The sequence below is a fragment of the Athene cunicularia genome, unplaced genomic scaffold (genome assembly GCF_003259725.1).
Source record: "Athene cunicularia isolate RWA unplaced genomic scaffold, athCun1 SCF_1, whole genome shotgun sequence".
Classification (NCBI taxonomy): Eukaryota; Metazoa; Chordata; class Aves; order Strigiformes; family Strigidae; genus Athene; species Athene cunicularia.
This window is the reverse complement of record NW_020799155.1, coordinates 716,501-739,265: the sequence shown is the minus strand read 5'-3', so window position 1 is coordinate 739,265 and position 22,765 is coordinate 716,501. Positions and strand designations below refer to the sequence as shown.

General features: G+C 36.2%; 1 protein-coding gene across 1 annotated transcript in view; it reads left to right on the top strand.

The window, feature by feature from the left end:
- The window catches only part of HHIP (hedgehog interacting protein), a 67,742-nt gene extending 45,725 nt beyond the window's left edge, over positions 1–22,017 (top strand). Inside the window, exons 6-13 of the mRNA XM_026866959.1 lie at positions 305–478; positions 1,840–1,983; positions 2,861–2,982; positions 5,049–5,172; positions 5,846–5,976; positions 6,512–6,593; positions 16,771–16,919; positions 19,423–22,017. Of these exons, the coding sequence (XP_026722760.1) occupies positions 305–478; positions 1,840–1,983; positions 2,861–2,982; positions 5,049–5,172; positions 5,846–5,976; positions 6,512–6,593; positions 16,771–16,919; positions 19,423–19,616 (1,120 nt within the window). The 3' untranslated portion in view covers positions 19,617–22,017. The remainder of the gene's footprint in view (positions 1–304; positions 479–1,839; positions 1,984–2,860; positions 2,983–5,048; positions 5,173–5,845; positions 5,977–6,511; positions 6,594–16,770; positions 16,920–19,422) is intronic.
- Positions 22,018–22,765: the final 748 nt, after the last annotated feature.

Here is a 22,765-nt window from a genome sequence, read left to right as displayed (position 1 = left end):
TATTGCTGATTTTCTTTCAAACAGTAGTTTTGGAACACCAGTAAGTACACTGGTTTATTCTTTTTAAGACTTTTTTCAGTTACTCTGTCATTTTTAAATTATTATTTCCTACTTATTGCGTATAGGCAGCAAAATTTTTTTTGTGAATGCTGGAAAACTTAAATTTCTCAGAAATTATTGACATTTTTCACCAAGTTACAATATCCACATCTTAAAGTATAATTTGAATGACTCAAGTTTATTTTTAAAGTGAAGAACAATGATAGTGAACTGTGAAAACTGTGTTCATATCTTTATATTGCAGGAAAAATCCACACCAAGTTGATATGAGAACAGCAAGAGTGTTTTTAGAAGTAGCAGAACTACATAGAAAACACCTAGGAGGACAGCTTCTGTTTGGCCCAGATGGTTACCTATACATTTTTCTTGGAGATGGCATGATCACTCTAGATGATATGGAGGAGATGGATGGTTTAAGGTACAAAAACTACCAATGGATAGATTTCTTTTATTATCTTCTGGTTTTCCACAGTATTTGGGGCCTGAATCAAAAGTGATCACAATTTGCTAGGACAAATCTTCCTTTACTACATAACCTAAATATTTTCCCTGCTTGGTTTTAGTAAACTGCTGATTTTCAGAACACTCTTACTGCTTAAATACATCTTGTAGCTGTGTGCTATCAAATCATTTAAAATATTGGAGCCCTCACCAGTAAATGCAATTGTATTTAAGCACAGGTTAGACTTCTTTTTTCCAAACTATTATTCCATGAATAAGACAACTGTATTGAGCAAACATTCTAAAAAAGTGTCTACAAACACATACCAGAGTCAATAACAACACGCTATCACTTGGGGAAATATCTAGAGAGCATAGGAAGCAATCCTACTTCGGTTCTATCGATACAAATTTCTCAACCTGCTTTTTCCCTCTGTTTCATTATCTTCTGTAAGAGTTGCAACATTTGCCTTAATTTAGAGAAAGTGTCCACAGAGACCTAAAAGGAGTTGCCATGCACAAAGGCCTCTTTGGTTCATCAGAACAGCAGGTGCTCCTGCCCTTTGCAGAGAGGATATACTTAAAACCAAGGCCAGAGAGCAATTCCAGTTTTAAATTAATGTAAAACAAGGGGAGACTGAAATGGATTCATGATGAAGATAGAAAGGAATCCATTTAAATATCACATTTTTCATTTTTCTGAAAAAAGTTTTGATGCTTTTCTACTCCTTCTTACATTCTTGTACTCCCTTCCTCCATCACAGTCATGAATGTAAGTCAAAACATTTCACTCTGTCTTGTTTCATGAAACAAGAAAGTTCTGATTCTTTAAAAAAAAAAACCCTGACACATCTCCTTCAACCAATATTTTTTAAAAATTAATATATAATTAATCTTTAGATTGTATTGTGACTAGAAATCGTTGAAATCAAGAGTAGCATCCAAAGTGTTAATGAAAAGCATTATGTTACTACATAGTGAATATATCTGCAGTTACTCTAGAGGAGATACAGTAGAAAAGAGTTAATGGCCTTATGTTTGAAGCCATAAAACAATATTGATGCATGCAAAGCTGTTCTTATTATCAAGTTGCTTCCCAACAGCATGGTCAGAGGCATTCTAGTGTGCACATAATAAGGCAACATATCGCCCAAACTGAATCTTTGACACGTTCTGCTACTATTCTTTGGACTTTCATGTACCATAAAAACAATCTATATGTGATTATTCAGTAAAGTGGGTGGTTTATTTTGCTGGTTCACTGTAGTATTATATGGATTAAATCTACCCGTAAAATACTTTAAAAATCCAATTTATTTTATCCTTCAACTTTCTCAGTGATTTTACAGGTTCTGTATTGCGCCTTGACGTAAATACTGACCTGTGCAACGTCCCTTATTCTATACCACGGAGCAACCCACATTTTAATAGCACAAACCAACCTCCTGAGATTTTTGCACATGGACTCCACAATCCAGGACGGTAAGTAAGTTTCAATTAAACTCAATTACTCTGGAGCAGACACTGTTTTCAACCAGAAGTCTTTTATAAATTGGGTAACAAAATTTTAATAACAAAGGCACTCATGAACTTTTTTAAAACTTCCACTCCTCCACCTCCACACATATGTTACAGTTAGAAATAAATGTACATTGGCAAAGGGGAAGGAGAAGAGCATGCACAACTATTACAAATCAAGATTGAAATGACAGAAGCAAAGTACAGGATTTTTGGGTTTTGTGAATAATAAAATTATTACTTTTATGAAAGAAGATAACTTAAAGCAGAGAGTTGGTAAAATACAACTGAGATGGGAATCTTGACTGAAAAAAAAGGAACGTGGAAAACAAATGAGAACATCTGGTTATATCTAAATAACAAGGAGGAGAACAATGCTTTATCTAAACAACACATAATTCAGCAAATTAGGTGGGTGGTAGTACTGAAGTGACATTTAGAGTCATGGTTTGAAAAAATTCAGAAAGTCAAGTTGTTCAGATAAGTAGTTTATCCTTGGACATTTTAACAGTCAGAAATTCTTATAACGTAAGTCAACTCATTTAGCTTGATTAAAGCACTATTCATCTCAGGTGCTATTGATCAAAGTACATTCTAGCACTAGGAAAAAATAGTTTTATTTCACATTATATAAAAAACGGTGCATGGATGGGAAAGGTGTATTATTTCTTGTATACAAATATGACGCACTTCTATTTTGGCTAGGCATAACATGCTCAAATGAGTAGGCACACAGAGAAACACTAATCCTTCAAAATATGATGCATCATACTGTTGATAGATAATTATATACTATGAACTCATCTATCTCATGGATTTTCTTATATTTTTTGTTCTACAGATGTGCTGTGGACCGCCACCCAACAGACGTAAACATCAATTTAACTATACTTTGCTCGGATTCAAATGCAAAGAACAGATCTTCAGCAAGAATCTTACAAATAATAAAGGGTAAAGACTATGGTAAGTTCCATCCAGGGTAAAGCTACTGGGAATAGTCGGTTTCTATGCCTATGGAAGAATAAGTAAAAAGCAGAAGAAAATAGATAAAGGACAGTATAGCCATGATAGGTAATTTACAGCAAAGACAGGATAGGTAACCTACAAAAAGATAGAACTTATGGAAAGTATGGTACGAGAAGATAAAAAAATGCAAGACAAAACAAAATTTAAATGACTCAACTTTGCTTTTGTTGGTGTAGAATATCATGTAAGACAGACTTAAGAAATATGCCAGTTGCTAGTCTGTCAAAGATCTCACTTGCATATGATGGCTCATAAAGAAAGGATTTTGGGATATCAAGAAGTGATGAAAATGTATTCTTAGCCATTCACAGATACAGAATGGAATCCTCATGTAATGTGCCTCCTACAATGGAAAAAGTGAGATAAACAACAGGCCACAACCAAACAGGGAAACGACTGAGTTCTGTTTAAATGTTACTAAAAATAAAAAGTTTAGAAAAATGCACGATGCTGCTACTCCAAAATAAACAACTAGGTTAGATTAGATTGCTAAAAGATAATTTACTTAATTAGGGACTTAACATTTTAAAGTGTTTCATATACTCTCTGAATCAGTATGATTGTCAGTCACAATTTTAGTTTAATGTTTAACTCTGATACTCCCTAAGATCACTAGCTAGTTCAGGCAAGCCAGGTGACAGTTACTCTGAGCTATCATCTACCTTGGTTGACCATTTAGCAGCTTGTAAATTCAATGGTGGTAAAAGGTGATAAATGCCAAAGGCACGTAAAGGCATCAGGAACTAGTCTATCTCCTGGAAAGTAGCATTTTTCTGGTTTTATTCATATCCCTAGTTCTCCCACCTGCACTTTTCTTAAAAGCAAAGCAGCTGTGCTGGCTAGTACAATAGTATACAATGGTGTAATGCAATTGTTCTACTTCAGTTATTGCATGTATTTTCTGTGTTCATTTTATAAAAGCCAAACCAAAGAATAATATTTGGTAAACCACGGCTCCATTGGAATTTTGACTGCATCTTTACTGCAGAGTAAACTAAGCAGTATTGCATCTAGCCATAACAGCTTGCCAATATGAATACTAAGCTGTGGGTCAATTGCTTCAATAGAAAGACCTCACCGTCCTTTTCTCCCACATAAAATTTCTGCTCTTACTCTTGTAGAATAATCTGGGAAATTCATTTATCAAAGACTTGCAGATAGCCCTCTGACTAAAAAACAACAAAAAAAAGCTCCTATAAATCAAAAAAGTCTACTGGCTGTGTCTTTAATTTAAAGTTATGCAGTTAGCATGTCAAGTTGAGCCTACTTTTTATGCTAAGCAAGTATTTAATTGCATGAACAGGAACATGTACACTGAAACTTCCTTGAGGACATTATTTGATACGAGTAAACTATGCAATTTTATTTAAAAAAAAAAAAAAAAAAAAGAGAAAAAACCCAAAATGTGTAGGAACTGCAACTACAGCAGCAGCATGAAATTGATTACAACAAGAATCTATGGCCAACAATACTAGTGTTTTATGGGACATAACACAGATACCATGTTTAAAGACGTGATTTCGAAAGAGTTTCTCAAACCATTGAAAGGCTTTGAAAACAAGTTCTGCTGAAAATCACCGGAATTTCTGTGTGTAGATAATACTGGAAGGACTTTACAGTGAAGGGGGTTTAATTGTATTCCTGATGTTGAGGACATCCATTCTGCAGACTGTATTGACACGGAAAAGTTAATAGCAGTAATCACATCAACTTCAATGAAAGTCCAACCTAATCCTTACATGGTTTTATTCTCCCAGCCTGTGCACGTGGAAGAAAGCAGTTAATAGCCTCTCCCATCTAAATCCCTAACCGATTGTTTCACAAACAGCCTTTGTTGTCATTTTCTGATTTTTTTTTAATGTTTCATTTCCAGCAACACATCTTGACTTTTGAGGAGTGTTTAAATGGAATTAACCTCTTTTCTTGAAAGAATAACATTTTCCTAAATGTGAATCAAATTATGAAACTGCATATGATCTAATGCTACGGTAGTTCCTTTTTAGAAAGTGAGCCTTCACTTTTAGAATTCAAACCGTTCAGCAGTGGATCCTTGGTTGGTGGATTTGTCTATCGAGGCTGCCAGTCTGAAAGACTCTATGGAAGTTATGTATTTGGAGACCGCAATGGGTAGGTTTCTTCTAACTCACTCTTAAACAAAAACGCGAATACGGTATATTTAGTTGTTGAGCTTCCTGTATAAAGGAACACCAACAGTCTTGTATGTTGAGTCGCTTTGCCAATTTAGCAGTGTGACAAGGCACATCCAGTTCTAGATTTGGAAATAAAATAGCACAGCATTCTAATGAATGGTGACATATACAATGCTTGGAAAAAAGTACAGACAAAGACACACCAAGGCTCTCTTAAGATTTTAGTCTTACAAACACTTACATACATCATTTACGTTACGATGGGAACAAATGTTAATTGCGGAACTGTTTCCCAAACAAGTCTAACTGGTAAGACATTGAAAACCTTTGAAGTTTTATGGAAACATCACTGATGGAGCAAAGTGAATGTTTTTCATGGGCATTGTTTTCCCATGCCAAATAGCTCAGTAGCCACAAATGCCTGTATAGTACAGCTCGAACCCAATTTTGCAATGTTTGAATGACAGGCAGGGAAATACTGTGCTTTTTAAGCATCTGAAAAATAACGAGCGGGAAATCATAAAGTGCTGAACTGCACAGATGTATCTATGGAGCTACTTGCATCAAGTGTTTACCTATTTATCTGGACAGCGAAACCTCTCGATTCAAAATGTAATATAACAATTTGCTTTATGTGTTTTTGAATACAGAAATTTTTTAACACTGCAACAGAGTCCTGCAACCAAACAGTGGCAAGAGAAACCCCTCTGTCTTGGCAACACTGGTTCATGTAGAGGTTTCTTTTCAGGCCCTGTCTTGGGATTTGGTGAAGACGAATTAGGTAAATAGAAAAAAAAAAAAAAAAGTTATTAAATCATAATCCTTATCGTTAATGCCTGCTGAACTGTTCAAGATTAGAGTAAACGTTTAAAAAAGAAGAAACCCAAAGGCTATCTTTGCCAAAGCTGTCTACACTGATCTCAGCTACACCTTAGCAGCCTTGTAAGAACTGAGAAGTAAATGGGTTGTTGGAAGGGGCAAAGGTCCTTACTGTCTCTCACATTCTGTGAACTGTGTCACTCATTATGACATGATGTGTCATATACATGCTTTCATTCCCAACTTTACAGACTTAAGGGCGAAAGATACTGCATGAGCAGACCAATCCCCCTCTTCTCCCTTCCTCTTCCATTTTTTTAACCAATTCCATACAATATGAAACAAAAATGTTCATTATAAAGTATCTTTCACATTTTAGCATCACTTTGGGGAAAGTACTCATTTAAATTTTCAAATAGCAATGATTCCACTGTATGTTTCAGTGATGGGTGTTTCTCCTGGAGAAAACTAATTTATTGCATTGGTTTCTTTAACAGGTGAGATTTATATATTATCAAGCAGTAAAAGTATGACACAGCCTCACAGTGGAAAACTCTACAAGATCATTGACCCAAAAAGGTGAGCACTGCATTTCTGACTAAGATCAGTCTTACCCTCAGTAGGTTAAAAACGAAAAGGTAAATAGAGTTCTTTCCGTGTAGCTGAATTATGCAATACTGACATTCAATAAGACGGGACATTCTCAATGCAGGGGGCTTCCCAAAAAATATATCAACAACAAGCAGAATATATTCACTGTAAGTAATCACTATCTCACAGAAAGTGAATGTCAGAACAACAGAGGTGCAACCAACACTAACTTCCAAAAACTTATACTCTTTGACACTATGTTAAATGCTGTCCACTTTCCCACCTAGATTCACATTCTTTGCATGTTTTCATAGAAGTGTAGACATATTTAATGTGGAACCACATGGACCAGTACAGGTAAAAGATACTCCTGGTAGTTCTGAAGCCGAACGACTTGTAGGTACCACAGAGATTACACAGCATCAGTGGAAGGCAGATGCTGGAATTCTCCCCAGCGCTACTGCTTCCTTACCTGCCACAGTGCTGGGACAGTGCACAGTGGATCTGGCTCGAAAGGTTAGTACTGGCTGACAATAACTACCCTGTATACTGAAAAGCTACTACAGAGAAAAAAAAAAATAATTGGACAGTACTAGCTAGCATACAAGCTATCCCCGGTCAGTTCCAGTCTCCTTAAATTCAGTTTTGCCATAAGTTAGCTTGAAGGGATAAATTCATCTTTCCCAAACATCTTCTCTGTTGTATAGGAGATACCACCAACGGAGAATAATACAGCAGACTGAATCCTTAGGGGGTGTGAATTGTCACTGCTTACTAGTTTTCAACATCTTTCCATACCCCTTCATTTACCCGTCTCTCCCCAGGGAGGTCTGGAGCATTCTGTCCTTGGACTCTGTGCCAAAAATACACTAAATTCTTTAAGAGTTCTTAAAGCACTGTGTCCAAAAGGCTTACAAATCCCACTCAAATGATTTATAAGACATGGAATTAATATGATTAGTTTAATTATTTAGACTCATTTACCATTTGTAAAATGAGGATAAATGACAACTATCAAACCAGAGTTTCTTTAGATGTGATCTTTGCAAAGCAGCTAGAGGTATGAAAATATTAGGAAATCTGGAAAGACTACAAAAAGTCAGTTGCCAGTGTGACCCACGGGCCCCAGCAGCAATAAGAGCAGATGACTAGCAGGTCATCACTTTAGCTGGAGAAATACCATTGTCTTCATGATGGATCTTGCTGCTCTATCAGACCAAGTCTGTGGCACATAAAGATACAACATCCATCCTGCAAAGGCATCAAAAATTAACACAAAATGAAACCGCCAACAGAAATTAAGTTTATTGTATTGATTACTTTGACCTCTGCCAAAGCAACTGCCTATTTGTTCAGCATCTACTTCAGCATGTTTCCCCATTAGCATCAGATAGAGTTAGGCTTGCATTTTTTGTTTTGATGTCAACTGTTTAAGAGACGAATTTATTTTATTGTCAGAATTTAAATTCTAAAAATTGTTATTGGGAAAACAAGTGAATTCAATAATAAATTCATGAAATTGGATGCACGCCGTACTATAAGTTACAGTAGAGTTTCAGTGTTTTATAATTATACTATCCTGAACCTATAGTAAATAATTTGAAAGCAGATGTTACTGCAGGTTAGTGCAGTCTGTCAGTCAAGGTTATTATGTATGTTTTATTTATGCTTTCTGGTATTAAAAACATTTTTTTTAGAACAAAACTTGCCATTCTTACTGGGATTGTTTAGTCTGTTGGGGTATGGTTTTAAGTGAATTTTACACCCTAAATCCACTATTAGTATCTAATTACATGGGGCTGCCTTGTTTGACCTCGGCTTTTTGTTCTTGTTACCTCTTCCAGTAGGGTGGTCTTCAGCTGACATACCTGAAAGGCCAGACCTCCCATTGCTGCACTCACGGTTGGCTGTTTTCATGTATGGAAAAGGGTCAAGACTGTGTTTGGTTACTGGTGAAAGTAACCAGAAAACTATAAAATACTTTTGTAAATTGGCACACAGTTGAAATTAAACAGACTGTGGCAAAGGGATGTAGTTTTTGGTAACACTTTTTAGAAACATGGGATAATTTTCATTCAGGCAAAGTTTTGAGTTTTGTTGTTTTTCAATTTCACACCATTGCTGGGTTTTAAGTGAAAGATAATGAGTTATTTCCACAAAAGAGCATTGCAGCTCTGTTTACCATTTTGTGCTAATTCCACACTACACATGTAAACAATTTAAAAATTCCATGGCTTTGACAAATATTTTTTCACATGCTACTATTTTTTTTGCATGCTAATATTTTTGTTGCTTCTTTTAAAGTCTTCCTCACAACATGTGCCATACAAATACATCAAATATAGTTGTAAACCCGCGCACAGCAAGCTTTCTAGAACACAAAATAAAGATGCTACAGGTGGGCTATGAGCATAAAGTCACCAAAGTACTGGTTTGTCACATTTTAGAAATTAATCGCTTACTAAAAAACCTTGTGAGAGGTGGCCCCTGGCAGACTCATCAATTTGTAGAGAGCCTTACATGCATTATCATTCCTTGTGGTAGCCCCTTCCTAGAAATTAGTAACTTAATGAAAAACCCAATCTTCTTCTGCTGGTGGTCATTTGTAAGCTGCTGGAAGATTATTAAATTATTATTTTATTCTAAATTATAAATGTTACTTGAAGATGAAGGATTTTATTTCTTTTGATCTTTGTAGATCTCAAACATAACCATGACCCTCATTTGCTTGTCTCAAATACAGCTTAAGAATGAAACCTGCTACTTGGATATGCTAGCAGTAGAAAAAAATTCAAAATAAGTGGACAGGTTAAAAAATTAGAAGATCAGAGAATGAGGGTAACCCAGAGAACCCTTTGCATTAGTCTTCAATACTAAAAGCAATGGGAAAGTCTTATTCTAAAACAATCCTTCACATGTAATAAAAATGAGGTGTTAAACTGAGGCAATATATGGAGAACTGATAATATGATCATCACAGAGGTTCTGCATCCTGCCATCATGAAGGCAGTTTGAAACATGGCATTCAAGGTACCCCAGGAAACTTCTGTCCAGTTCCTCCAAATACTTCATGTCAACAACTAAATAGCCTCCCACCAAAAGCACAGAATTAAATAATCCTTCTCTTTGTAACAAGGTTGTTATAATCATACATTAGTACTTGGGAGCTCTTAGACAATGAAGTGATAAATCAGAAACAGAAAAGTTAAAAATGGTTGTAAAATCCAAGTATGTGAGGTGCTGCCAAATACACATATATTACCTGTTACCAAAATTAAGTCGAGTGAAGAGTATAGGTAATAGCTTTGAGATTGGTATAGGTATTTAGCTTTGAGATTGGAGGAGATGTGGGAAACCGTAAGAATTACAAACACATAAACCCAGCATTAGGTAAACTAGTTAAACTAGAAGACAAAACAAGAATGTCTTAAGTTACAATCTTGAGTCTCTGAAAGATATATCCATTTTTTTATGATTATTAAAAAAAAAAAAAAATGTTATCACAACTGAACTGCTTTCCAGGATTAGGAACTAATGAGAACATATAGGGAGAAAGACTTACATACTTCTCAACTAAAAGGTAGGGTTAGTCAGATGTCCTGAAGATCAGTGCAAATACTAGCATTTTATAAACTGTCTTTGTGACCAAAATAGAAAACCTTTCTTTTTCCTATTTTTCTACTTTCTGTTTTATAATTTTTCTGTCTTGCTTTCTCCTTCTATAAATACATACTCATATCAATCACAAAGACATTGATGAATGCATGGGGAAAATAACGAGGTAAACAGTGATATAGAAAATGTGTATAGGTCCAAATATTCTGATGAGTCAATAACAGAGAAAATAGGAGGCAAACCTATTAGAAAAGAAAAAGTAATCATTTTCTAGCATGATGAATGGAGAAAAACAGCTGTGGACAGTATTAAAAATGCATATTTAAATAAGAAAGCTCTGTTGATAGGTTCATATCAGCTGTAATTTAAACATTATTACCAGCTGTTCCTTGAAAACCGTAGACAGGGACAGACCAAGAAGTAAGAAAATAAACTTTGGGAGGTGGCAGAACAGCCATAATGTGGCTTTGTAAGTCTTCTGTCAGAATACTTCTATTATGATTGGGTATATCTCTTAGCAAATTATAGATAAAATGAAAGGGACTCAGGGGGGAGTACTCAAACTGATGGACAACACAAAAGATTTCCATTTAAAAGATGTGGTCAAACCCAGAAAGGTTTATAGGGCAGTCACACAGTGCTGTATCCCCTATAAAGTTTTGTTGGCCACTGCCAATACAGTAACTCCAAAGGTATGAATAATTCTTTTGACCAGGATGGCTCACTGCAGCCAGCAGGTGATTTTTACGAAAGAGTGCAGATCTTAGCTAAGTGTCCTTGCACACATAAGAAGATTTCCTCTTCCTCTCCTTATAACACCTTATAGGTCTGGTTTTCAATATGTTTCGTATCAACAGCCAGGATAGCTGCTTTCCATTGGATTGAAACTTGAACTTGATTCAAACCATCCACTCCTTTCTCATGCCCTTCCAGAGTATGTAATTCCACTTATCATCCTTTCCATCATCACCTTCTGGGATTTCCGCTATCGGAGAGTATTTCCGAACAGACTGATTTCATACACTAAGGGACGATAACTAGGTCATACCTCATTTTGACATTGTTCAGGCTCTTTACAAAAGAACTGGTGATTTTATTTTTTTAGTATGAGTCAAGAGTGTTTGATGGTATAATAGAAGAATAGCATTTACGATAGCATAGCCCTCTTGAAGACTTTAATTACCATGGAAATAGAAACTCAGAAACATACAATATTAGACTAATCTGCATCAAGATACTCAGTTCTGATGGGTTATAGATACACTCTGAAGCTACTACTGGAAATTCTCTGTAGAATGAGCCAATTTTGTTGGTGAATGCTCTCACCAACCCAGGTGGGCCATATGATTTCTTTCTGTTCTGAAAGTTACTATCCCTGAAGTCATTTGAGGGAATGGAAAGCCAGAATTAATGTCTAATTATGTTTAGTTTAGCCAGAGCATGCAAAATTCTTATCTCATTTACCTACCCACATGCAGTTACTATTCCCATAAGAGACACTAAAGAGAAATTAGAGCTTTTTGCAAATACCAGTCTAGAGAGTTTCACTTTACAGAAGTACTTCACAAAAACTCCTTTGTAACCACGATGGAAAAACCTAAGGATTTTTTTCAATCACATCACAGCTCACTGACTGTAAAAGTTTTTGTTTTGGTTTGGGATTTTTTTTTTTCCCTTTTTTTTTTTTTTTCCCAGCCTTTCTAGCATTGGCTATTAAGGAGTTCTCACTTTCTATCGCTTTATAAGGAAAAAACAGCTCAGTTTATCTTTTGCTTATTTTCTGGAGCCTGCAGGAAGCCTCTGCCATCCTAAAGAAAGTCATACATAATAGAGCAGCTTTAGCCCAGTAAGCCAGTCTTTCCCAATTCATCAGTCAAAGTGTTATGCAAGTGGCCCCCTAAATTGATAAATTCCCACAGTGCCTGTTGACCCAGCTGCCAAGTGCTCATGCAGCAGGTGTTGTTTTCATGACCACCCTGACAGTAATACAAACTGTTTAGCAGTTGCATTGACCTCGTAGCTATTAACATTGATACAGGCTTCACTAGGGACTAGTTTTCAAACATGACAGAATTTCTTAAGACTAGAGGTCATGAACAAGTATACCATATAAGAATAAATTTGATATGCTGCTGAGTTTAAATCTTAAAAGCCGTGAGTTTTTTCCACATTATTCCCATGTAGTAAATCTGGAGACAAGTAACGAGCTTTTGGCATCTCTCCCAGGACTAAAGGTATACTTTTTAATTTTAGAAGCTGTACCTGAAGAGATGCTATATTTATTCTATGACAAGTAGTAAATTTAGTCTGTGACAAGTAGTGAAACAAAATTATTTTTTCTTGACATTTTCCCTTATAAAGGAAAAAACCCAAACAACTAATGCACAGATTTTGGTGATATACTTAAGCATCATTCTAAGACCTAATATCTTGTGTGCAGTTAATTGAAGCATAACATTCTTTCCATGTATTTTGTACCACAATCTACAGCAGTGTCTCTCATTTGAATCTGAACGTCCAGGAACCTTGTCTGGGTTTTTTCTCACTTTAGTGAGAAAGTAAAGATTTTTGATATTGTGTCAAAGGCACGATGCAGGAAGTGTTTTCTGTTCAGTACCATCGTATTACTGCTGAATTTGACCCTCCATTTGCATGGATTTCTGTATATCTGAGTTACAGGATAACGCATATAGTGAGTAAATCACTATGTGCGTTTAGTGGAACTGTGAAGAGACACACTATAGAAAGCATGAAATCCTAAGCAGTTCCAGGATGAGTTTTAATCTATTAAAGCATGTTGGACTTTTATATGCCACTAAACTGACAGTAGAGGCTACTTTCTTATACTAGCTACAGTAATGCAGCAAAAATTAGTTTACACATTTTACAGTCAAGAATTCCCAGTTTGCTGCACACGTCAGAGAAGGGGCCCAGTGAGGGCCCCAGCCCCAGTACAACTTTTCCTCCATGTTCCATACATTTAGAGTTGTTATACAGTTTCATGAAAGCATGTTTTAACAAGCAAGATATACTGTACTGTACTGTATATATGAACAGCTCTTTAAGATAACTAGAATTGTACAGACCATATAAATAGTCATTATCAGCTACATTTTTGGCTGACTTTCTGCAGACCAGATAGTGCTTACTGTAAGAGTAATCAAGCTGTACCCTTTAGAGCTTTATAGATTGAGGGAGACAAGGAAAAGAATTCTCTCCAGCCCACAGTATGGCTCCATCCACTCCCCTCCATCTTCCACGTCAAGAGACACAGAGAAGCACTAGTTATATAAACAAAATCATAGACTTAGACGTCTAAGTGCTGGAAAGATCAAGTCCCAACAGTCAGTTTCGAGACTTATGCTACCTTTGTCAGATTCAATTCAACTTATGCTGAGCCTGAAAATTTCCACCCCTTTAAAGCTTTAAGAATGCAAAATGTAAGTATTGTGGGGCAGAGACTTTCTCTTGATACATTGTGGTACCATGATGGCATTCCAATCCTGAGAAAGAAGTATGGCTTTTCCCAGAGTACAGCTAAGGAAAACCAGTAATTCTTCTCACACACAAGAAGGATTCTGCTGCAGCTGCATTTGTATTCCTCTTCTTCTAAGGCACTCTGCCAACCAGAATATTTTCCATCTTTGTTTCTATTCCACCCCACCATTAATAAATATTATCCAAGGCTGATGAGTGCAAGTTATTGATTGATGGTAGAATAAAAGGCAAGGTTATATTCACAAGTACCAAGAGCACTAGAAAACTTTAAATCATAAAAGTGACCAGCCGTGCTTGGCTGGACGCAAAAAAAAGCATGATTTCTGCCTCCCTAATTAAATACAAATTAAAAAAGAACCACATATTGCAGCACTATCATAGATAAGTATTTTACATCTATTCATAAAATAAATCATTATTGTCACAAATAAAATATCTCTGTGACTTATGAGGTCATTCTTTGCTAAAGATATGCCACTGGGCCTCTTTTCCAAGAGATGCTTTAGGAGCCTGAGGTTATGCTTCCCGATAAACACAGTACTGTACCTGTGTCTGAGCAAGAAAAAGACGCCCATTTAAAGTACCTTGAAAGAAATGGGCTTTAACAGAGACAGATGAAGAAAGAATGTTGTCTCCTATGCAGCTGGCTATAAAGGAATCGACTCCAATTTAGACTTTTTTTCTTTTTTTCCAGAGGTAGAAATGAGAAGACAGATCTTCTTACTTTAAATCTGAACAAGTCTCCACTGAAAACCCTACCATTTTGTAGAACTGTTTCCGAAACAGCATTGCCTGTGAATCTCACATATGATTTTTAAGTGTAGGAACTTTCTTAACCAGATCATTATGCAATGCACTCATTACTACAGAACTGGAATTCCTTACAGGTCAAAACCAATAATGCATTATATTTAAAAGACAGCCATGGAAATAAGTAAACACAAAACCTGAAAGGGTTTCAAATCTGCTGCATGAAAGGTGTCAAAATAAGTTTCAAAGCCCTTAAATAATACAGGAACATAAGTCTGGTTCTCAGAAATGCTTTTGAAATCAGAGCTTGGTGCTACACTAAAGATGCATCTACACATTCTTCCTGTCCTTAACATCTTTGGGGAACCAGTTCTTCTTATGGATGTTTAAATAATGATGGTAGCAATTAAGACTAAGCAGAGAAAGTGCTACAGTGAAACAAACCAGTGAGCCTGTACTCTATTACTCTGTTTCAAAGAAAAATGCAAGAAACTCTGTAAAGTACCATTAACAACCTGCATGCCAAAACGGGGGGGAAATGTAAGCCCACTCAACCAGTGAGGGACTTCTATGACATTAGTATGAGTGCTTATTTTTCTTAAAAATTATTTTACCCTATCTAATATTACTCTGAATGGCTTCATTGTGCATAGAAATAACTTTTTAAAATCCTGCTAGAACATGGGCTTCAATGATATCTTAGAAGCCACGAGTTCAACTAGTTAATTTTATTTTCTTTAGCTTAATTTTTTTCCCTTGATATTTCTTCTGATCTTGAAATGGGATATAACAAGAATGCCCAATCTTCCTCCTCTTTTCTTCTGTCACTATTTTACATACCTCTATCGCACCCCTTCTTTCTCAGACTCCAAAGACCATCCTTTTCTCCACACAGAGGTATCAATCTATGAGTTTAATATTTGACAGGGTAATCAGTACACAAGTTGCTATTCCAGCTATTTGTATACAACTGGGGGCTTAATACTGATGTCAGTATAATGAATAATGTTATTTTCTATTCTATCTCACACAAATTTGTTTTGGTTTGTTTGGATTCTAGCTGGACACTTAGACAAGGTTTCTCTGAGCTCGCCACAAAACTATTAGAATCTTTGTCCTGCAGATTTCAAGCTAAGGAATGTATGGCAGTAGTTCAATTTCCTTGAAAATGAATCATTCTGTATTTGTTACTAATTAACTTAATTTGCCATGATGCTCCAAATCAATTACTTGTTTAGATCTCTTGGGAGATCCTGACATTCTTTTCTAAACCCACTCCTGGGCAATCAAACCCACAGCAGAGACAAAACATGGTACCTCTACTGGTAACCTGTAGCCTTCTGATGATCCTATCAGTCTCTAGCTGGTGAACTCAGACAGCAAATAAAATAAGTGGTCAGTATGATGACATACAGTTAAATTTAAAAAAAAACCAACCAAACAAACAAAAAACCAAAAAAGGCTGAGGCAGGAAGGGACCTCTGGAGATCATCTGGTACAACCGCCCTGCTCAAGCAGGGCCACCTACAGCCTGTTGCCCAGGACCATGTCCGGACAACTTCTGGATATCTCCAAGGATAGAGACTCCACAACCTCGCTGGGCAACCTGTGCCAGTTCTTGGTCACCCTCCTAGTGGAAAAAGGCTCTCCTGATGTTCAGATGCTTAAATAAGCATCCAGAATGCATAATCCAAATATAATTTCATGAAAATATGGAAATAAAAATCTGCAATGTCAAACCAAATTCATAGACGGAGATAATACTTGTGCAAATTCATTATGCAGGTCATAATGTGTGACATAAACTGTCAGATTACTCTTCCCAGCATACAATCAGAAATACAAATCAGCTAGAAAAGCAAAAAGACACCATCAGATTCTGGTCTGAATTATATAACTAATTGAACTCTCTGAAAAAAAGCCATAAAATCAGTAGAATTTAGCACATCTAATAATTATGTTATCTAGAGATATATGCTGCCTGTGATATATATACTCTTCAGCAAGCTGGTTTTGCCGGGTTCAGGCTTCAAGAATTCTCAAGTACTATTGTTTAATCTTGTAGAAGATGTCTGAAGGCAGTTACGTGAAAGAATAGCAAATCATATTGTATTTTTCTGTAATGTAACACATTATCTCTGTGTTTATTGGTATTTCAGAGGAAAAAAAGCAATCCCCTTAGAACACAGATTTCTCTCATTAATAATACCATAAAAGAGAATCAGGACCTTAATAAAAAGCAAAGTTTTTCTCCTTGACCCCGACTTTTAACTATCTGCTTGCTTTGTATATTTTTATTCAGGCCTTTAGTCCCTGAAGAATGCAAAAGAACAGCTCAGTCTGCACAGATACTGACATCTGAATGCTCAAGGCATTGTCGGAACGGGCACTGCACTCCCACAGGAAAATGCTGCTGTAATCAAGGCTGGGAAGGAGAATTCTGCAGAACTGGTTTGTATACAGATTCATAGCAACATGTGAAAAAGCAGTGACATGTCATAATTTGCTTTTAATTGTCTCTGAGAGAAATTTTCAATATATGCTATTGAGCGTCAGTTCTAAGACAACAGTAAAGAAATACTGATCTTGTGAATTGTAGGAGAACAGTAAGTCTTTAGAAGAGTGCAACAGTTAGAATATCTAATGCAATATGAACCGTTACAGAATGCAATTAATAGCATAAATATGACAGACAACAGTATTCTTATATTTTCACCAAAATTGTAAAATGAAAGGAAAGGTAATTAATACATGTTCAGTGTTTGAACATTCAGCTTCCACCTGCAGCGTTATCACTGTCAGTGCCAAATCAAAGTACCTTGTCAGGAAAGATGCTAAATCAGACCTGCAGGTCACTATTGCATATTTTGCACTTCGATAATTTAATGACATACTTTAGTTGTAGTACATTCTTACTTTTGATCCTACAAAAGAAAATGGCTCTGGTTTGTTAAAGAGAATTCTATGTACAACATATCACAAAGCAGCTAATGATCAGAGCATTATTGCAATCCATTTTTTATTAACTCCTATCTTGCAGTAGCATATCTTTTAAAAGTCACCTGAAAAAGTGACTGTGATCAAACTGGATGTTGCGTATGCCACCAAAGGGAGTGAGATGAGTGAACCTGGAGTGACACGGCTGTGCTGTCACTGTCTCACAGAGGCTCTGGTTATGTCTGAGCTGTACAGCTCTGGCCTATGCAGATGCTTCAGAGCAAGCCTGGGTACCAGGAGGCGCTAATGGTGCATCAGCACTGTCTTCTGACTGAGCTTATTTGCTCAGCAAGTTTGACCATGTGCCTATACAAAGAGATAAGGGTAATGTAATGGCAGTGGAACTCAGAAGAGGAAAAGAATCACAGAGTAAAACAAAGCAAGGATCACACGATGGACCTGAGAAAATCCAGGTTGAAAGGGCACTCAGGGAGGCTACAAGGTCCTTATAGCCTGGAGGGGTTTTTAGTGATAAGCAGGAGTCACTTCATTTGGCATGAAATGAAATGAATGAAATCACTAATGATGTCTGGCAAGATCCATGAGCTGAGCATCATAGAGCTCTTCAACAAAAGCAGGTTGGAGAAATGGATGAGGTAATCTGGCCAAATAGCCCAGCCTCAATTGTCCTCACTTGTCAGTCAGAGATTTCCTACATTTAGAGAATGAGGCCCATTCTACAACCCTTTTCCAAGTGGAATTTAAAGTAAAAAATTTCTCCAGTGTGAACATAAATAGGTCTTGATTAATCTATTTTGTTAAAAAACTTACAGCTCTATGATAGATCATTTGATAGAGGCAGCGTACAAGAAAGCTGCAGAGAATATGTAGACTAAGGATCTTTCGTTCCTGCATCCCACACAGGATTTAATAGAGATGTTCTAGGTTGCATCTCAAGCTACTATTATAATTTAAATAAGAAAAAATACCTTACGAGGCACTAGTTCCCTCTTACTGTAATTAAGAAACTCATGACTAAAATCAAAAAACCTGGTTTTATACAGTGTATTATAAATCTCTGTAAATCAATATTATAGCTTTATTGTAATAGATAACATTAAACAGCAAAATTTCTGCAAAAAGAAAGATAAATTACTTTTATCACAGTGCTGTGACTCTACCCCAGAAGAAAATACTTCCACAACTGAAGTCATTGATTGTTAGTTTTGCTAACACTAGCTGCAATTTAAAATAGAATTTATATTTTAAAAACTTAAGGAAGCTGATTGGCCTAGAACTCCATAGGTAAAGCATCAGGCACCTGCTAAAGAGCGAGGGGAAAACTTTGACACTTAACTGATAAAAGCTGTCCAAAAAATTCTCTAGTTCTTTTTTCTCTAAATTCAATTTTGTTCCAAGCATAAGTGATCCAAGAGCCAAAGGAGTAACTGTGGGCAATTGTAGCCTGCTCTGCTAAGGAAAGCACGTAGTGCAGAACTCTGCATGTACAAAGGAGTTTCCCTGAGGTTCAGTACTTGATAGCTTGGAGATGGCCAGGTGCTAAAATGTCTCACCAACTTCAAGAATTTTTGGGTTGCCCGCATAAGACGTGGGATGAGGTAGACCACCAGTGTTTAAAGATCTAGGTGTGCTGTATGTCTTGTTTTCAAACGGTAAGACATTTGGATCCTGAAGGCTTTTGAGACGGGTCTTCTGTGCACTCCAAAATCAAGCATGAATATGGGAACTGGACATTTTCAAAAATCTGCTATTTGAGTTTCACAGTCTGTCCTGGGTGACGTCCTCTCAGACGCACAAAAATTTCTTCATCCCCCTAATATTTTAAAACTTTAAAAAATATGGCTTCAAAACTCCTAATATTTCAGCCTTTCTATTTGTTTTTTTATGATGTGCGTTATCATTGTAAGCCTAGAAAAGCTCTTAATGAATGTGTACTTTATCTTTTCAGTTTGTGATGTTCTAAACAATTAGCAAACCGCTGTTTTTTTACCCACAGCAAAATGTGACCCAGCCTGTCGACATGGAGGTGTCTGTGTAAGGCCTAATAAATGCTTATGTAAAAAAGGCTATCTCGGCCCCCAGTGTGAACAAGTGGATAGAAACATCCGAAGAGTGACAAGGGCAGGTATTCTTGATCAGATCCTAGACATGACATCCTATTTGCTGGATCTAACCAGCTACATTGTATAGTTTCTGGGACTATTTGGAAACTACACTTTCAACGGGCATTTGTTTTGAATCCTGTCATTTTTAAAAGACTGTTATCCTGCAACAAATACCGGTGATCTGATTTACTTTATTAATTTAAGTATAATATCCACAAATGTGCAGATAGATTCTTTGTATGTGTGTAAATATTTCTGTATGTCTCCACAGACGTACTGATATCCAATACGTGCACACATACACATGCACGCACTATCACAACTGCGGTTTTACAGCTAGTGGAATTTTTTTTTTTAATATTTATTTCCTCATGAGAAATAGTTTACAAAGTGATTCCACTGTAAACCAGATTTTCGTCAAAGGACTTTCGTGATGTCTTAATGGATTCTTTGACATCCCAGAAATGTCGTGTCTGTACCTATCTGATTATAGTAATATGAGAGCAGTTTTCAAACATTGCTGTATAAACTGCTGGACTTAATAAAATCCAGTTGTAACCATTTCTAAGGTGAACTGAACTACATCATGAGAAAATATTTCAGAAGTCCTTAATGCATTCCTATCTAGGCAATTCATTGTAAGACTGTAACCTTCACCTTCATCAATGTAACTCTATTACAGAATGTTACGCATTTCTTTATCTAGCATAGATGCAAAAATCTGGTTATCGCAGCTTAATATCAAGATTGTTTCAAGTGTGTAATAATTAAATTATATTCGCATATTTCAAAACCAGTCATCCTAGAAGGTCTGCTTTTTATCATATATTTTATTTAACGATGGGCACTGGGTTCATGTTACATATTTATATTATTTTATTTTATTTTTATAATATAGACATCACCTAGATGAGACAGCTTTACCATGTCCTGTAAAATACTAAAGTTACATTTTTCACCAACTTAATTGGAAAGACGGGGAAAGAGAGAGCAAACACACTCTTTAATGTGTTGTGGATCTAATCTAGAAATGTATCCTTGTGCCAACTTGTATTCTTTTACGACGGATGAAAAAAACAACCACCAACCAATCATAATAAAATTCCAGCATATGTTAGAAGTGTTCATAAAGTGATTTTCACTGTAACAGGACAGGCCAGATTATACATGAGTAGACTGCTGCCGATTTCACACTGAACGGAACGTCCCTGGACGAGAGCTCACGTGAGCACATGTTGGCTGTGTAAGATGTCACTTGTACAAAACGTATAACGATTCTTGCCAAATGCGGTTCTAAATGTAAATGTTTCTTGAAGAGCTAACATAAAATTAAATCTTTGTAAATGTATCAATAAATATGGTGTACATGCTATAGTCAGATTTTCTAAAGTATTAATAGTCTAATTAGATACATCTCCAGAACTGGTGCCCTCTTATCTCCAGCTCTAGGGCATTACTGGCAGTTTCTTTGCTCACTACTTACTATCAGGTTTCCTTTGCACTACCTGGCTTTTATAAAATCTTGCCTATGAAAAGAAAGCAGAGTAGCCACAGTGTGTACATCCTACGGTTCTTATAAGCAGCTGCACATGCATCGATGATTTACAACACTTTAAGCAGTAAGATCTAAAAGACTTTAGCCATATTACACTCCAGTAGCAAAATTACCTCTCCAGGGCAGTGACATGCAACGAATTTTCCTTTACAGAAAGTTGTCAGTCTTCGTTTAGTAAGCGTCAAATCTAAAAGTGCAGCATGATTGATTCTTGCATTTCTCTGTCCTATGCATTCCAGCTCAGAGGAAGAGAAAATTACATTTGCCGTCCATATATGTTTGCCTGGGTTTCGAGTGACCTCATGCCAAATGGAAATTGGTTGAGAAATCTTGGTTAAGTGCTCAGCGAACAATGGTCTGCATTAAAAAGTGCATGCATAATTTTGCACAATGTAGATTCCACTGACAGTCCATTGAAAGACGTCTTGGGATTAAATGAGCATGAAGACCAAATTGCCCTCTCACCCCAGAAAAGGGTGGTCCCTTATAGTCACACGAACACTTCATTGGCTAAGCAGTGTGACCAATCTTAAAATGAACCCTGCAGTAGCATCTGTAGGTTAATAGCAGCTCTTTGTCTCCACTGCTTTCTGCCTTTAGTCTTTTCCCTGAATTCCATCACAAAAAGTTTTACAATTAAAAAATGTCCTGACAACCATTTTTGTAAATTGACCTTAGCATCTAATCTTTCCTTATTCAACGTGGGTGACAAAAATGTGAACTTCTCATGAATGAGCCAGCTGTCTAAATCTGTCAAATAGCACAGTTTTATTACACTCTTCATAATCGGTAAAGCAAGAAAGTCACTGAAGTATTTTAGCAACGTTTAAATATTTGACAGAGATAACATCTTTAACATTTTCTTTAATTGAACATATTTTGAAATAAACCCAACTTTAACTCCACTGTCACACATTATTTTCAACATCTAGCAGGGGAGATGTGATAGTTCTTTTCTCACTCTTAGTTCCTGGAGACTTAAAAAATACCACAGATCGTACCTAAATTGAAGAACTCCAGTAATATATATGCCATAGTCATGTAGAGAAGGGATAACAATGATCTTAGAGTTTTGATCTTAATAACAAAGACAATTTAGTTTTTTAATTAAATCAGAAAATAAAACTCCAGTAAAAGCTAAGAATTCAATCCAGGCCTCATTCAAATCAATGGCAAAACACTCACATCAGCTGTGCTGCACCTAGAAAATAGTTTTTAAAATTTAAACAATACTTCATTTTATTTTATTTTTTAAAAAATCTGTTGAATCATTCCTTCAAAACTAAGAAGTCGTCTAAGTGAAGATTGTAGGGGGAGGGGAGATAGTTTGTCGAAAGTGTTTTGCTTCATTTTTAAATTACCTTTTATATCATGTGAAAGCAAGCATCTGCATTAAGCCCACATGGGTACATAGGAAGTCCCAGTGGAAAAGAAGTATTCTCAAAAAAAAAAAAAAAAAAAAAAAAAAAAAATTATACTATTAAAAAGAGTGAGTAAACCCCAGGCCTAGCCACCCAAGATGCTGATATAAAAAGGGCAACTGCAGTAATTGCCCTGAGAATTGGCATACAAAAAAAAAAAAAAAAAAAAGGGTCTGTAGAAAGCCTGTTGCCAGTTAGGTCATTCTGCAGCCATTCTCACACAACCTCCAAAAGTGTCCCAGAATAAAACTGAGCTTA